General features: G+C 39.1%; 1 protein-coding gene across 1 annotated transcript in view; it reads right to left on the reverse strand.

Moving 5' to 3' along the window:
* The window catches only part of SNW1 (SNW domain containing 1), a 37,660-nt gene that overhangs the window by 10,208 nt on the left and 10,568 nt on the right, over positions 1-16,884 (reverse strand). Inside the window, exons 4-8 of the mRNA XM_006086958.2 lie at positions 4,364-4,459; positions 4,165-4,271; positions 3,113-3,217; positions 2,258-2,327; positions 1,533-1,598 (exon numbers count right to left, since the gene is read on the reverse strand). Coding sequence (XP_006087020.1) covers positions 1,533-1,598; positions 2,258-2,327; positions 3,113-3,217; positions 4,165-4,271; positions 4,364-4,459 — 444 coding nt within the window. The remainder of the gene's footprint in view (positions 1-1,532; positions 1,599-2,257; positions 2,328-3,112; positions 3,218-4,164; positions 4,272-4,363; positions 4,460-16,884) is intronic.

The raw sequence follows: 16,884 nt of genomic DNA on the forward strand, positions 1-16,884 counted from the left end.
TTCAGAGCTCATGTTCTGGGAAAATAGATTCTCAGGTAAATAACTGTGACTTGTATTAAGAGGAAATCACTATCAAATAGCTAAATACTTGTTCCTAAGTAAATATAACAGCCACACGAAGGTAGAACAATCCCTAAAATAATAGTATCTATAGGTAGTATAATTTGCTGTACTGTTTTAATGCCTTGGTAGATTCTTGGAACTTTGTTTTAATAGAGGATGAGCCCATAACTTCCTTTAGGGAATAATTTATATGTAATCCATATATTGGATAGGTGGCTTTCACCTATCCAATATAGAAACATGAAATATGATTTGGGAGAAAAAAGGAAATAATGATTAGGAAGTTTATTCCACATCATTTTATAGATTCTTCATGACTTCTGGAAGCTTTGGCAGTTAGTAGATATATAGGATTTAAATAGCTTACACATGCAATGTTATGAACAGAAACAAATAGTTTAAAAATTATTATTTTTTTTCAGTTTTCTTTTTTTTTATTAGTTAAGGTATTACAAATGTGTCCTCATCCCCCCCCATTAACCCCCAACATCCCCCAATATATCTAAGCATTTACTGCATTTTGCCAAATAATCATTTAAATTGATTTATTTTTAAAAAATTTAAGTTTTTTAAAAAATACTATCTTTCATTGATCTTTTGATATGTAACTTTATTCTATCTATTCCTTTTCTATGTACTTCTGATAATAACTCACTAAAAGAATCTATGGTATTCATGTGCCTGGCATACTAACATTTCTATTACATTGGGGGGAAAAAAGAAAAATCACATGTGGGTGTTCCTTTTATTTTTTAATAAAGATTTTTTATTCTTTTAAAATTTTAGAAAATGTATTTTTATTGATTTCAGAGAGGAAAGGAGAGGGAGAGACAGATAGAAACATCAATGATTAGAGCAGTGGTTCCCAAACTTATTTGGCCTACCGCCCCCTTTCCAGAAAAAATATTACTCAGTGCCCCCTGGAAAATAATTTTTTTAAAATTTTAATAGCAATTAAACAGAAAGATATATGTATTAATGTTTCTACCTTTTTCGTAAAATATAGTAAAGAAAGGTGTAAATTAGAAACATTGAAGTTTGAAATTATGAAACTATTTATTGAACTCAGAATAGAAAGGTAATACAAAAAAAGTTAAAACAAATGCACCTGTGGCCATCACCGCCCCCCTGGATCGCTGCAGCGCCCACCAGGGGGCGGTAGCGCCCACTTTGGGAATCACTGGATTAGAGTGAATCATTGATCAGAGGCCTCCTGCACAACCCACACTGGGGATCCAACCTGCAACCCAGCATGTGCTCTGACTGGGAATCAAACCATGACCTCCTGGTTCATAGGTTGATGCCAACCACTGAGCCATGCCGGCTGGGAGGGGTGTTCCTTTTTGAAAACACTCAGCTAAATGAGATACTGAGGTTTCACCTAAAGTTATCCAGACTGAGGTTCCTTTCCTGGGTGTTTTCCAGTAGGTTGTAATACTAAAAGACTGATTATATAACAACATCATTACCTTTGCATTTTTCCAGTTTGAAATACAAGGAGGAATCTTCCACTCTTGTTGTTCCTTCACAGTCATCTGAGTTGAGAAAACAGTAGAAAAGACATTTTTAAATTTATAGTCTAGCTAAAAACCCAAGTGTACTCTTTCTTCAAAGGCAGACAGATATATGGATGAATTTAGTCAAAGACTAAAATTCCATTTGTTTGGTAGCTCTATATTCTATGTTCCAACATCATGAGGTCTAGTAATAACTTTAACATAAAAAATGGAAAATAATCTATAAATTATTTTTGACAGTTATAAATAGTGGTTAGTATTTTTCCATACTTAAAGTGATATAACTTCTTTCAGATGAATACTTGTTCTTTAGTTGGGTCATAAAACATTTTTAAAAGCCACTCAGATGATCAATCAGAGACCTAACAATTCCAGGTGCTTACTTCCTGTAACTATGATAACATCCTTCATGTCAAATAGCAGACTCTACTCATCCATTAAAAACAGGGGCTAAGTTAATAATAAAACTAATAACTAACATTTTACACACATTTTTATAAGCACTCTGCAACTACACATTATAGCCTTAAGTGGGTCCCTATTTGTTCTTGAAAAACAAATTAAGAAAGAAAACAATACATAAGTTTAAAGGCATTTAGACTTTATTCTACAGGAAGTTATTTATAAAATTAATAACCATGAGTCCAAAATAATCTTTTACAAATGGCAAAGATTACCTTTCGGCTAGGAGAATGCATGACAGGTGCAGGAGGAGAAGGTGGTCCTCGGGGAATTTTCTTATTAATCCTGAAGCATAAATCAAACCACAACTGTAGAGTGATACATTTGTTTCCCTTTTAGTTAGTTAAGTCTCAAGTCTCCCCCCTCATTGTTTATTATGTAAAGCTTCAAACACATACAAAAACAGAGAGTATACAAAGAATGTCCATCTTCTTATACAACAGTCACTCAGCTTCATCAATTATTAAAACATGGCCAACTTGTCATCATCACTACCCAACTCATCTCCACAATATTATCATTTCATGGAGCAATATACTTTTTTCCTATTTAAAAATCAGCTTTATTTAAGTACAACTGACATGCAATTAATTATAAATACATATTTAAAGGGTACAATTTGATTAAGTTTTGACACAAGTATATATTTGTGAAACCATCATCACAATAAAAATAGTGAACATACCCATCACCTCCAAAAGTTTCTGTGTGCCCTCTTGTTCATATCTCCTCTGCCGCACCCCCCTTCCTCCCCACAGGCAATCACTGATCTATTTCCTGTCATTACAGGTTAGTTTGCATTTTCTAGGGTTTTATATAAATGGAGTCATACAGTATGTAATTCTTTTTGTCTGGCTTCTTTCACTCAGCATAATTATTTTGAGATGCATCCATGTTATTGCATATTATTAAAATTTTATTCCTTTTTATTGCTCAATAAAATTGCTCATTCCATGTATAGATGTCCCACAATTTGTTATCCATTCACCTGTTAATGGACATTTGGGACGTTTCTCCTGGGACATCTTTTTAAAGACTAGTGGTTCATTCTCATGAAGCCACCTACTTACTTGAACCTTGGAGGTTCCATTGGATCTTTCTGCATTTCCACCATACGAATAACCCTCTGTTTTGCTCCAGAGTTGAAAGCCACTCCTTGCTGAGATGGTGTGTATCTGAAGAATACAAATGGAACTAAAGGTATAACTAGTTCAAACTTTCAATAGGTATTTTTCTTCTATTACAATCCTAAGATAAACTGTATTGTCAATTCCTTTCACAAAATATTAACAGAAAATTGCAAAATATTTAGGCAGAACAGATAGCAACAGAGATAAGAGAACTAACAGCAATTATGAGTTACAAGCAAAATGTAAACTAAAGTCATATTAGTTTGCATCTCTATCCATTTTCCACCATGGAAGGCACAATGTTCAATTTCAGAGATAAGAGATATAGAACATAGTACCTATTTTGTAAGTCTGCATTTGAGGAAAAAACGATCCATAACATTCTCAGCAGGCAACTATAGTCAGGAGCTTTTCACTGATTACAGGTTGTAAAACGGAGAAAGAATAATGGTAGCAGCCCTACCAGCTCTTAATTTTCTCTTAATATCTATTTGTGAATTATCCCTCCACACAAAAATTTCGTTGAGTGAAACACCTCAAAATTTAGAAGTATTATAAGGATGTCTATTATTATTAATTATCACCATTATGCAATATATTATCATACTATTATTATATAAGTATTACATTATATAACATTAACAACATATTAATATTTATATTACATAAATATATAAATATATAATGCCTATTGTATATAAATGGAAAAATTGTAAATAGCAATTATGGTTTGGACCATATACTGTAAGTAACTGTTAATTTCTAGAAACAAAAAAATATTTTGAAAATAGCAGAACTAATATCTTAAAAGTGATACCTTAAAAATGTTTTTTTTTCTGCTTTCAATTGTCTGCACAGAGTCAATAGACTTTCAGTCATTATTTAAAAATTGCATTTACAATTGTGTCTACGTAGAACAGTGAAAGAATACCAGGATCCCCCACCCCAATCAAGTCTGACATGAAACTAAGACTTCCAGGCATGATTCCTACCGGATATACTGAGCGGGAGCCAGTTTATCAGCCGCTCGAACTGGCATGGCTGCAGCAACCTTCTGTGATACAGATTTTTCTAAGGCCACCCTTGTCTTTTCTGTTATCTGAAATATGAAACATGGCATTGAATGGTTTGGAAGTTATTTTCTATGAGTTTTTACATCTTTATTAATTCTATATAGCAATTCCCAGTTACCTCTTTAATAGCTTCTTCATCAGGTCTTTGCAGGTCTGGGTCATCTGCATTCATGACCTCCTTGGGAACCAGGTCAGTGTACTTGCTATAAATGACCTAAAATGTTTAAGCATAAGCAAACTTTAGAAAATCAAGGAATGAAAAGAAGGAATCTGTCCAGGCTGGTGTGGCTCAATTGATTGGGTATCATCCTATGCACCGAAAGGTTGCCAGTTCGATTCCAGGTAGGGGGCATACAGGAGGCAGCTAATCGATGCCTCGCTCTCACATGATGTTTCTGTCTCTCCCTTTTCCTTCCTCTCTCTCTAAAAATCAATGAAAAACCTTAAAAAAAAAAAAAAAGAAGTAACATCATTAAGTCATTTCAGAAGTCAACATGTCCTCTCAGCAAACTTACAAATTAGAACAAAGATTCTGTCTTTGAGATTTTAAAACCAAAAAAGCTTAAAATATATTCACAAATTGCTGCCCTGGCTATTAAGTTAATAATTTTCCTTTGACCTCATGCATTTAAATTATTTGAGATCTTCAAATCAAGTCAGTGTCCAAATACATTGTGCCAACAAAACCTTATGCATCAGTGATCCCTACTTTTGAGGCTCACTAGGACTTGAAATTAATGATGATATAAATTGCCCATGGCACCATTATCTTGGATTACAAACTCATCTGAATTTAAGTCAGGTTACCAAATAACTTCCAAATTCATTGGGCCTGAAAATTTCATTGACCTCACCCTACTCAGAATGTTTGTTTTTTTCTGGCATTAACTCTATTCATAGACTAAGAAAAGGAACATATGCCACTGTCATAAATCCCAGAACATGCCCTAGCCAGTTTGGCTCAGTGGATAGAGTGTCAGCCTGCGGACTGAAGGGCCCAGGGTTAGATTCCAGCCAAAGGCACATGCTCAGGTTTCAGGCTCGATCCCCAGTAGGGGGTGTGCAGGAGGCAGGCAATCAATGATTCTCTCTCACCATTGATGTTTCTATCTCTCCCTCTCCCTTCCTCTCTGAAATCAACAAAAATATATGTTAAAGAAAAGGTCCCAGAACACGTTCTTCCATGAAAAAAAACCCAAAAACAACATTCTATCTATACAACATATTTTACACTCATTATCCAAATTCAGGACTGCTATTTGATTTCTACTAGGCCAGTGGTCGGCAAACTGCGGCTCGTGAGCCACATGCGGCTCTTTGGCCCCTTGAGTGTGGCTCTTCCACAAAATACCGACTTCTGCGCATGGGCCACGAAGTTTCAATCGCACTGTACATGTGCGCCCGCATGTGGTATTCTGTGGAAGAGCCACACTCAAGGGGGCCAAAGAGCCACATGTGGCTCGCGAGCCGCAGTTTGCCGACCACTGTACTAGGCTCAACATGGTTTCTATCAGGCTGACTATGATGTGGAAGGCCCCTGACAAAAAAAAGAGAATATTACGTACTTTCATGCCCATCTATACTTCTCTAATCCTATATCTAATAAAGAGGGAATATGCTAATTGACCCCCATGCCATCGCAAAGATGGTGGTGCCCACAGCTAATAAGGAGGGAATATGCTAATTGACTGCCCTGCCCTCAAAGATGGCGGCGCCCACAGCCAATGAGGGAATATGCTGACTGCCCCGCTCTCAAAAATGGTGGCACCCACAGCCAATAAGAAGGGAATATGCTAATTGACTGCCATGCCCTCAAAGATGGTGGCGCTCACAGCCACAAGATGGTGGTGCCCAGTCCCCTCAGCCCCGTTGCTCACCTGCCTCTGGAGTCCCCCAGTCCCCTTAGCCCCCAGCCTCAAAGGGCCGGCCCGAGGTGCAGGGAAGCCTCGGATGGCGGCTGCCCAGCCGCCCAGGGCCGCCCGAGCCTCAGGTAACCAGGGCCGGCCAAGGCTTGTGCTGCCAGCAGTGGCAGCAGCAGAGGTGTGATGGGGGCGTCGCCTTCCCCTGATTGCCGGGTCGCCTCCCGCCCCTGAGGGCTCCCGGACTGTGAGAGAGGGGGCAGGACGGGCTGAGGGAACCCCCACTCTAGTGCATGGATTTTCATTCACTGGGCCTCTAGTGCTTTCATAAAAACTTACATGGCCCTGGCTGGCTTGGCTTGGCTCAGTGGATAGAGCGTTGGCCTGTGGACTGAAGGTTCCTGGGTTCGATTCCAGTCAAAGGCATATGCCTGGGTTGCGGCTCAGTCCCCACTAGGGGGCGTGCAGGAGGCAGCCAATCAATGATTCTCTCTCATCATTGGTATTTCTATTTCTCCCTCTTCCTTCCTCTCTGAAATCAATAAAAAATATTTTTTTTAAAAGAAACTTACATGGCAAATTTTGTGGGAAAGACGAGGTGGTACTGGAAATTTAACAAATAATCAGCATTGTACATTTTGCTGCTTAAGCCAGGAATTCTTTGACACACATAAAAAGGACAACTTATGAATATGAAAGAAAACCAGATTTCTGGGCACTTGAGATCTTCAAAAATTTTCTGCAGAAAAAAACTGTTTACTATAGAAGACAAAGTCTTATATCAATAATTGTATTCTATTATAACATTCCTTAAAATTGCTTAAAAACTGCATGATAGTCTTAATTTCTTACTACAAACAACAGAGCAAAAAAACACTTTATGGCCTATCTGACCTGATCTGGCTTTGCCTACAGCTCAACCTCCCCCTGTATCTCTTACTCCCTCATTCATTATGCTTCACTCACATGGCTCTTCTGTTTTTTGAACACAATATATTTTTCCCCAATTCTGAGCCTTTATAAAGTGTTGTTCCCAGTTCTTCAAGTGAGTGCTCAATCTCTAAGTCTCAGTTCACAGGTCATGTGTGCATGGGTGAGGCATCCCCTGGCAATACTCACTAAAGCAGCAACCACTCCCCACCCAATCATTCAGTGTCAAGCACTCTGTTTACTATCTTCAAAGCACTGCTCACAGTATCAAATTATTTATCTATTTTACTTGTTTATCTGTATCCTCTATTAAAGTAATACAACAAAAGCTACCATTTATTAAGCACTTATTTTGTGCCTCTGTTCCTTTGCTTTATATATATAACTAATTTAACTTTCATATCAACCCTATGAAGTATGCACAACAATTATACCTACACTAGAGGCCCGGTAAACGGATTTCTGCACAGGTGGGGTCCCTTGGCCTGGCCTGCGGGGATCAGGCCGAAACTGGCTCTCCGATATCCCCCGAGGGGTCCCGGATTGCAAGAGGGTGGTTCTTTGGTGACGCATCCCGGAATCAGGCTCCCTCCTCTCTAGTTCTTCCGGGTGTGTCACCAGACAACCGCAGTTGCCAAGTCACCGCAGCTCGGCAGCTCCTGCATTGAGCGTCTGCCCCTTGGTGGTCAGTGTACATCATAAGTACCGGTTGAATGGTCGCTTAGGCTTTTATATATATAGACTAGAGGCCCAGAGTCCCTCAGCCTGGACTGCGGTGATCGGGCTGAAACCGGTTCTCCGACATCCCCTGAGGGGTCCCAGATTGCAAGAGGGCGGTTCTCAGGTGACGCACCCCAGAATCAGGCTCCCTCCTCTCTGGTTCTGGGTGCGTCACTCAAGAACTGCAGCTGCCAAGTCACCACAGTTTGGCAGCTTCTGCATTGAGCGTCTGCCCCCTGGTGGTCAGCGCACGTCATAGCTACCGGTCGGATGGTCAAACAGTCTGATGGTCACTTAGGCTTTTATATGTATAGATTACAGATGAGGAATCTCTTATTCATAAAGTATCTCCAGTGCCTATAACAATATCTGGTCCACAGGAGGTATTCAGTCAATATTTGTTGTACAAATGAATGAATATATGAATTTTAGAAATGATCTACTCGATGCTAGAGGTGAGTATATTTTAGGCCCTGCAGAACATTCTCTATAAGCTGTTGATTTCCCAGAAAAAACTATGTCATGGCGATAGACCGAAATCTCTAGTTTTTTTTTGTTTTGTTTTTTTTTAGGAATTAGACAAGTAACAGGTAAGAAACTATAGATGACGGACCGCAAAACATGTACTATTGATACGTGAGCTACTAGTGTCACCATCTTTTCAGAGGTCACATTTGGAAGTGATCCTAAAGCTCACTCTAGTGGGAAGAATGAGACTCAGTGCATTAAGATCATGCAGCTGGTGCCCTAGCTGGTTTGGCTCAGTGGATAGAGCATCAGCCTGCGGACTGAAGGGTCACGGGTTCGATTCCAGTTGGACACATGCCCATGTTGTGGGCTCAACCCCCAGTAGGGGGCGTGCAGAAGGCAGCCAATCAATGATTCTCTCTAATCATTGAGGTTTCTCTCTCTCTATCTCCCTTCCTCTCTGCAATCAATAAAAACATATATATATATATATATATTAAAAAAAAGATCATGCAGCTGGTAACTGATGACAAAAAGTCTCATTTTTTCTTTTCTTTTTTCAGGATGGAAAAATCTACATGACAAGAATCTAAAATTATATAACAATACTCTTAAAATAATACCAAGACTATGAAGAGTTAATTACTTTTACACAGCAATCATTACAGGAAGAGATTCTGAGTAAATGGCTCCCTGGTAGTCATATATGCTCAACATAAAGTTTCAATACTAATTTAGCATACAAGAGCCATTTGCTGCTTCTTATTTGGGTATTCCAAAGTTAATAACCCTTTAAATGAGCATCAATAAGATTCTAGCATCTCACAAAGACAAGTGAAGGACATCTGAAGAGCAAGATTTCTCCATGGTAATTAACTATAAAACCCCCAATTTTTTTTGCCAGAGAACCAAATGTGCTGAAGAAATTCAGTATATCCCAGGAGGCAAAGGAGCTGGGGAGGAATATCTGAAAAATAGAATATATTCTTGAAGGTATCAGGAGGACAAATGAGCTTTGTGAAAAGATAAAGCAATAACTCATCTGTGAAACAGACTTTTTTTTATTACTGAAAACTGGCAAAGAACTGGATTGACTAAAAGAATAAGCCTATCAACATATTCACCATTTCAGAGGTAGAAAGGAAACACTATCTTTTGGCTTAGCTAGTTTGTGAAATCACATGAACAGGGTAATAAATAACATAGAAAATTATCTTGGGGTTAGTTTAAAGTTGTTGGATTTGGGGGGGCAGGAGAGGTTGAAGGCATTCTTTTAGGTAGTAACATGTAACATTTCCTATGGAACTATTTCAAGAGGAAAAATGTAAACACCAAGGCTTTTTACTTTAAGACTTATCACTCAAGTCACAATTGAAAAAAATCTTGGAAGTTCTATCAATATTTACTTCAAGAGATCTTTTCCTTCTCAATTTTGTATTTCGAATAAATCATGTACACAATATTTACTTTACATGGAGAGAGATCAATGGCCTTAGTCTTGCCCTAGAATATTATTCCTTTGGAATCCTTCCTTGTTCTTCACCTCTTACACCTAGGGCTACTATTTTCCATTCTTGCTCTTTCACTATTAATATTTCAGTGAGAGCCGAAACCGGTTTGGCTCGGTGGATGGAGCGTCGGCCTGCGGACTGAAGGGTCCCAGGTTCGATTCCGGTCAAGGGCATGTACCTGGGTTGCGGGCACATCCCCAGTGGGAGATGTGCAGGAGGCAGCTGATCGATGTTTCTCTCTCATCGATGTTTCTGGCTCTCTATCTCTCTCCCTTCCTCTCTGTAAGAAATCAATAAAATATATTTAAAAAAAAAATATTTCAGTGAGAACTCCCTGGTTTCTGAAGAATACCCTTTGCTATAAATCAGAAATCTTTGTATATACTGCAAATTCAGTAATCCAATAAACTATTTTCATCCTATGTCAAGGATTCTGCATATCAGTCTCCTGAGTAAGATTTTAAAAACCCCATTTTGTACATTTAGTAGCCAATTCCTTCTTCTAAACGAGGAAAACCAGTTTTAAAACAGGGTATTGCTGCCACCTTCAATTCCCCTCCCCCCAGCCCTTTGTAAATACTAGTATAAGAGGTATTTCTGGTTAAATTAATGGGATGGGGAGGGCAATACTGGCATTTAACAGGTAGTGCCAGTTATATTAAGTGAATACAATGCTCAAGACAGTCTCAAACAATCAAGAATTGTCCCCCCTCCAAATGCCAGTGCCTACTGGGTGCTCAGTTAATGCTGAATTATTAAATGCATTAAAAAACTCCATGTTAACTCATCTACTTTTTAAAAAATTTAAAGTACATATTGATTAAATTTGTATAAGAAATTTAAATGCATACTCCAGAGTATAAAGTCCAGCAAGAAAATACATCCACGAGAAGCAATGTTAGAACAGTCCAGGTAGTCAATCTATTCAATATTTTTCTTCTCAATTCATTGAAAGCTCTATTCATTTTTTTAAACAATCTTTTTTGTTGTTGTTATTTTTAAGACTTTATGTTTGCCCTAACTGGTTTGGCTCAGTGGATAGAGCGTCGGCCTGCGGACTGAAGGGTCCCAGGTTCGATTCCGGTCAAGGGCATGTACCTTGGTTGCAGGCACATGCCCAGTAGAAGGTGTGCAGGAGGCAGCTGATCGATGTTTCTCTCTCATCAATGTTTCTAGCTCTCTATCCCTCTCCCTTCCTCTCTAAAAAATCAATAAAATATATTTTTTAAAAAAAAAGACTTTATGTTTTTAGAGCACTTTATGGTTTACAGCAAAATTAAAAGAAAGGTAGAAATTTCAAGCCCCTACCCCTACACATGTACAGATTCTCACATTAGGGTCAGGATTATTATGAACCTGAGTGGTACCTCTGTACACTACTAGTTTGGGGTTCATTTCTGGTGCCTGTGTTATGGACAAACATGTAATGCTTTTACTGTATAAAGGAACAATACTTGAGAGACTGAAATCTAAAACAGTTCAGTTTTAACATTTCTACTTTACTTTCAACACAAGAGTATCACCAATATACATGGTTATTAGAGAAGAAAAAAACACCAAAAACTTCCAGATGTACTCTGGAAATCGGATAAAATTTGTGGTTGCCAAACTTGAAATATAATGCAAAATGGGCTAAAACTCTATTTCACTCAAAATTACACAACCTGCCAATGCCAAATATTGTCTTAAAGGCTGCTTTATCCTAACAGACAGGAGAAGAGAGGCAGCACATATCAATAAATAGGGATTATTCCACAGAAGGAGAGACGCACCAGAACAAAGGCAGCTGGAGCAAAGTGAAGGCCTCGACGGGTAAATTCTAGTACATGTCCTGCATGCACAGGGACCTAGTTTCCTTTGCACAAGTGGACTATGCTTCTTTACTGGCGTCAGAAGTAGTTTCTGTTAGTCAGTGAAAACTGCTATCATTCCTGCAACCACACACTGGTGAATGGCATTGTGTCAAGTTGCCAGATACTAAGTTAGATGCCTACGAGGAAAATACAAAGATAAAATCTCTGATCTCTAAGAGGTTATAGTCAATGACATAGATCATTAGTGAATAGATAATTACAACAAAAGGTTATGACTGCTATAATAGAGTACGTAAATGGAATAGGGAGGAAGGATACCCAATCTAGCCAGGAAGATAAGGGTGGGTATCCTGGAAAGTGACGAGTTGCAATTTGAAGCAATAGGATTTAGACAGACAAAGATTAGGGGGCTTTTTTAAGCATAGGGCTTTACCCATGGGAAGTTCCCAAGAGAGAATGTACCATATTAGGAGAACTGCAAGTAGTTCCTTGTGGCATTTACAAGGAATGCCCAAAAGTTATTTCTTCTCTAACTACCACCTACAATGGTGATTATTTTGTATTGAAAACAAATAGAATGGCTAACACTGGACTTTTTATTTTTAGATTACAGTATTCTGGTCATGAAAGTTGAGGCTAGGCTAGGAAGGTAAACAAGGGGTCAAATATGCCATAAGGAGCTTAGCTCGTTCTTACCCTAACAGCCATGGAAAGATTTCAAGAGTGCAAGATTTTGCCGAAACCGGTTTGGCTCAGTGGATAGAGCGTCGGCCTGCGGACCGAAAGGTCCCGGGTTCGATTCCGGTCAAGGGCACGTACCTGGGTTGCGGGCACATCCCCAGTAGGAGATGTGCAGGAGGCAGCTGATCGATGTTTCTCTCTCATCGATGTTTCTAACTCTCTATCTCTCTCCCTTCCTCTCTGTAAAAAATCAATAAAATATATTAAAAAAAAAAAGTGCAAGATTTCAAGAAGAGAAAGATAAACAGATAAACATGCATGAACTTGTTTTTTCAGGCAGGCAAGACAAATGCCAAGGAGATGAGTTCAGATTCTGCTGCAGTAATTCTAGCAAGAAATGATAGGGGCCTGGGTTAAGTAGCAGAGAAAGAAATGCACTTCAGAGGTGTTAAGAAAATAAGATAGATCACAGTGACTAAACAGATGGAAGGTCTGAGGAAAACACAATGGAATGCTTGTTAACCAAAAGCTCTTTAGAGAACATATTGGCATATGTATCACACTTGATATTTGAATATCCTTTGATGCTGGGGTCCAATCCCAGCAGGTCCAGGGGTCCCCAAAGGTGTGGACGGAGTCGGCGAAGAAGGAATGACACGAAGACAGCCTTCAGTTGGTCAGCAGCCCAGTCAGGACCTATAGCCAGGATCTCCAGCCAAAGTTCTGGTCGGAGTTCTGGTCAGGAACTGATGAGGATCTGACGTTTATTGTCTTATTACATCCGTATTTATACCAGCCGATCCCAATCCCGTCAATTTCTATTACAAGGGTTAAGGTGTTTCTCATCTCCATTCCAGGGAGTAAAGACCATGTAGCTTAATTACCCGCCTGGCACTTAATTAAGGGGTTGTAGCCCCTCCCTAACCTCAGGGAAAGATCCCCACCTGGGGAAACAACCTTTCTCGGAGAGGTGACCTTGGTTAAAACACATGGCGCTAAAGGGAGCAAACATATTAAAAACAGTATGCTACATACGCCAGGTCCACTGAAACACATGCTGTGCAGATGCCTCTTTCCTGCAGCGACTGCGTCAAGCAGCAAGGATGGACCGGCCTCCGGCACTTTGACCCAATAAGTCCAATTTATTTTTTTATTGTAAATTTTATTTTTTTTTTTATTTTTATTTTTTATTTTTTTTATTTTTTTTTAAATATATTTTATTGATTTTTTACAGAGAGGAAGGGAGAGGGATAGAGAGTTAGAAACATCGATGAGAGAGAAACATCGACCAGCTGCCTCCTGCACACCCCCTACTGGGGATGTGCCCGCAACCCAGGTACATGCCCTTGACCGGAATCGAACCCGGGACCCTTCAGTCCGCAGGCCGACGCTCTATCCACTGAGCCAAACCGGTTTCGGCTTTATTGTAAATTTTAAAAATATGGTTTTATTGATTTCAGTGAGAGGGAGAGAGAGATAGAAACATCAATGATGAGAGAGAATCATCAATTGGCTGCCTCCTGCACACCCCCCTGGGAATTGTGCCCTCAACACAGGCATGTGCCCTGACCAGGAATTGAACTGTGATCTACTAGTTCATGGGTTGACATTCAAACACTGAGCCACACTGGCCGGACTAAGTCCAATTTATTTTATACAAATACTCATGTGCTAAAAGATGTTTATGGATCTTGAATAAAATATATTGTTTGTAAAGCTAAAAACCTAGAAAGCTACCAATGCTTTAAAAAAAATTAGGGAATAAGCACACCATGGAATTCTATAGACATTTTTTAAAAAATGAAGTAGATCTGTATGTACCAACAAAAATCTTCAAAATATATTAAGTAAAAAAAGCAAGTGTATGAAGTATGGGTATTAAAATCTTATTCATGTAAAAAAAAGGTATATATGTTTGTATTTGTGTATGTGAGTGTAAGTAAAGTGGGAATACATATCCATATATACCTAAATCCATAACAAAGGTTTGGAAAGATACGTATCATTATAGTAACAGTAGTTACCTCTGGGAAGTAAAGTGAGAGAAGTAGGCAGGACTGTATGTATATATTTATGTAGTACTGGTATCTTTTACCATAAGAATATATTAGTGTATTTTTTAAATCAATAAAATATTGATTTAATATTTTATTAAATATTAAATATTTAATAATTTATTAAATATTTAGAAGACTCCCAGGCTTTTAGCATAGTCAATTAGGAAGGTACTACAGCCAATCACTGAGAGAACAAGAAAGGTAGATAAAATGAAAAATTATGCCTTTAGTTTTAGATTTGATTGGGCAGTACTTGGGGAAATCTAGATAGATCTGCCCTTATAAGGACCTAGAGTACAGGAGAGAAAGCTGGGCTGAAGACACAGATTTGACAATCATCAGCACATGATTGACATTTAGCCAAGGTACTAAATTAGATTAGCCAAAGAGAATTGGGGGCGGGGGGCCGGCCGCCCTGCCATCGATTGGGGTGGGAGAATCCAATCACGGTCCGGGCCGGCCAGGGGGAGGGGCACCCCTGGCCCCGCCCCCTTATCAGGCCAGTTTGCTGGCCACAGTGGGCATCATATGACCGGTGGTTCTGGTCCTTACGAACGCTGGCTTTTTATATATATAGATAAGATAGATGGGGAGTCACCTTGTTAAGCTGACAGTGGATAGACAGGCATAGGAGTTAAAGCTTAGAGCAGTGGTTCTCAACCTTCTGGCCCTTTAAATACAGTTCCTCATATTGTGACCCAACCATAAAATTATTTTCGTTGCTACTTCATAACTGTAATGTTGCTACTGTTATTAATCGTAATGTAAATATCTGATATGCAGGATGGTCTTAGGCGACCCCTGTGAAAGGGTCACTGGACCGCCAAAGGGGTCGTGACCCACAGGTTGAGAACCGCTGGCTTAGAGGAACACAGGGTGTGCTCTCCCTCCAGGGAGCAGGCCAGTAGTACCTTTCTTCCTTCTCAGGCTTGCATCTTCTAAACCAGTGGTTCTCAACCTTGGCTGCACATTAGAATCACCTGGGAATCTTTTTAAAATCCTGATTTCTGGGCCTCATCCTCCAGAAATTCTGTTTCTTTCTTATGGGGTGGGGCCACAACATTAGTAACAAAGAAACAATTTCTGGAGGATGAGGCCCAGAAATCAGGAATTTAAAAAAGATTCCCAGGTGATTCTAACAGGGTTGGCACAGTGGATAGAGAGCTGGCCCTGCGGACTGAAGGGGCCCCAGGGTCGATTCTGGACACGGCATATACCTTTGGGTGCGGGCACATCCCCAGTAGGGGTGTGCAGGAGGAGCTGATCAATGTTTCTCTCTCATCGATGTTTCTAGCTCTCTATCCCTCTCCCTTCCTCTCTGTAAAAAATCAATAAAATATATTTAAAAAAAAAAAAGATTCCCAGGTGATTCTAATGTGCAGCCAAGGTTGAGAACCACTGTTCTAAACTCTAAGGGACCCCATGAGATTTACAACCAGGGAGCAATGGGTAGCAGCAGTTTGTCCCAAGCTAACCCCCTGAACCTGTCTCCAAGGCCTCCTTTTCTCTGACTTTCCAGTAAGCCAAAGCAGCCCCCCCTGGACTCACTTCTTTCGTATAACATTTCTAGAGAGAAAAATCAGCTCCACCTAGGCTTTCTCCTGTTGCTCCTTCTATCCTAAGCCCTTCCTTATAAATATACTCTCATAAAAAAAAAAAAGGCTTGGAGAAACACCCAGTTCAAACCTCAGATATAAATTGCATGACTACATAATTGTTTTCTTTTTATTTAATTGATTTTAGAGCGAGGAAGGGGGAGGGAGAGGAGAAATATTGATCGGTTGTCTCACGCATGTACCCTGACCTACAACCTGGGTATATGCCCTGATTGGGAATTGAACCAGTGACCCCTCGGTGCATGGAACAACACTCAACCAACTGATCCACACCGGCCAGGACTTCAAAATTGTTTTCTCAAAAACTCATCAGCCATGACTAGGAACAAAGGATTATCATTAGTCTTAGAGCGTAAAATAAAACTGGGAAAGAGAGCAAGCCAGGTCCGGAAAGCTCTTAAGTATTTCCCCAACATCTTCAATTCTAAAGAGATCTTTTACCTCTATTTGGGGTATTTATCTACAAGAAAAAAACTAGGCATTTTTTAAAAACAGTTTCTTGGCTCCAAGTGTAGCTGCTCTGTGATGAGATTATTTTAAGCACATTTTATTTTTGGACTTTGGATGACTTTATAAGCATGGCCATCCTAAATCTGGATAGCAAGTATCAGTTTTACACTTAATCAAGGAAAAAAGAAGTTTGTGTAATTCATTTTATTCAAATGAATTATTAAAATAATTAAGTATCTATAAGTATTTTCTAAGTATGTGGGGGAGGATTAGAAGATACCATACTCAAAATTAAATATGGATTTATAGTTTTAAAAATAAAATCCTAAACATATATAAGCTATCGTCAATTTGGAAAATTTCAAAGGAAAAAGTCATTGCTGTTATAAAGTCATAATGTAATGTTCATATGGTTATGAAGTCATAGCTAAGTAAATTTTACTGCCACTTTTTAAAATATATATATTCTTATTGATTTCAGAAATGAAGGGAGAAGGAAAGAGAGAAGTATCAAGGATTAGAGAGAATCGCTG

This window comes from Myotis lucifugus, unplaced genomic scaffold (genome assembly GCF_000147115.1).
Source record: "Myotis lucifugus unplaced genomic scaffold, Myoluc2.0 scaffold_34, whole genome shotgun sequence".
In the NCBI taxonomy this organism is placed as follows: domain Eukaryota; kingdom Metazoa; phylum Chordata; class Mammalia; order Chiroptera; family Vespertilionidae; genus Myotis; species Myotis lucifugus.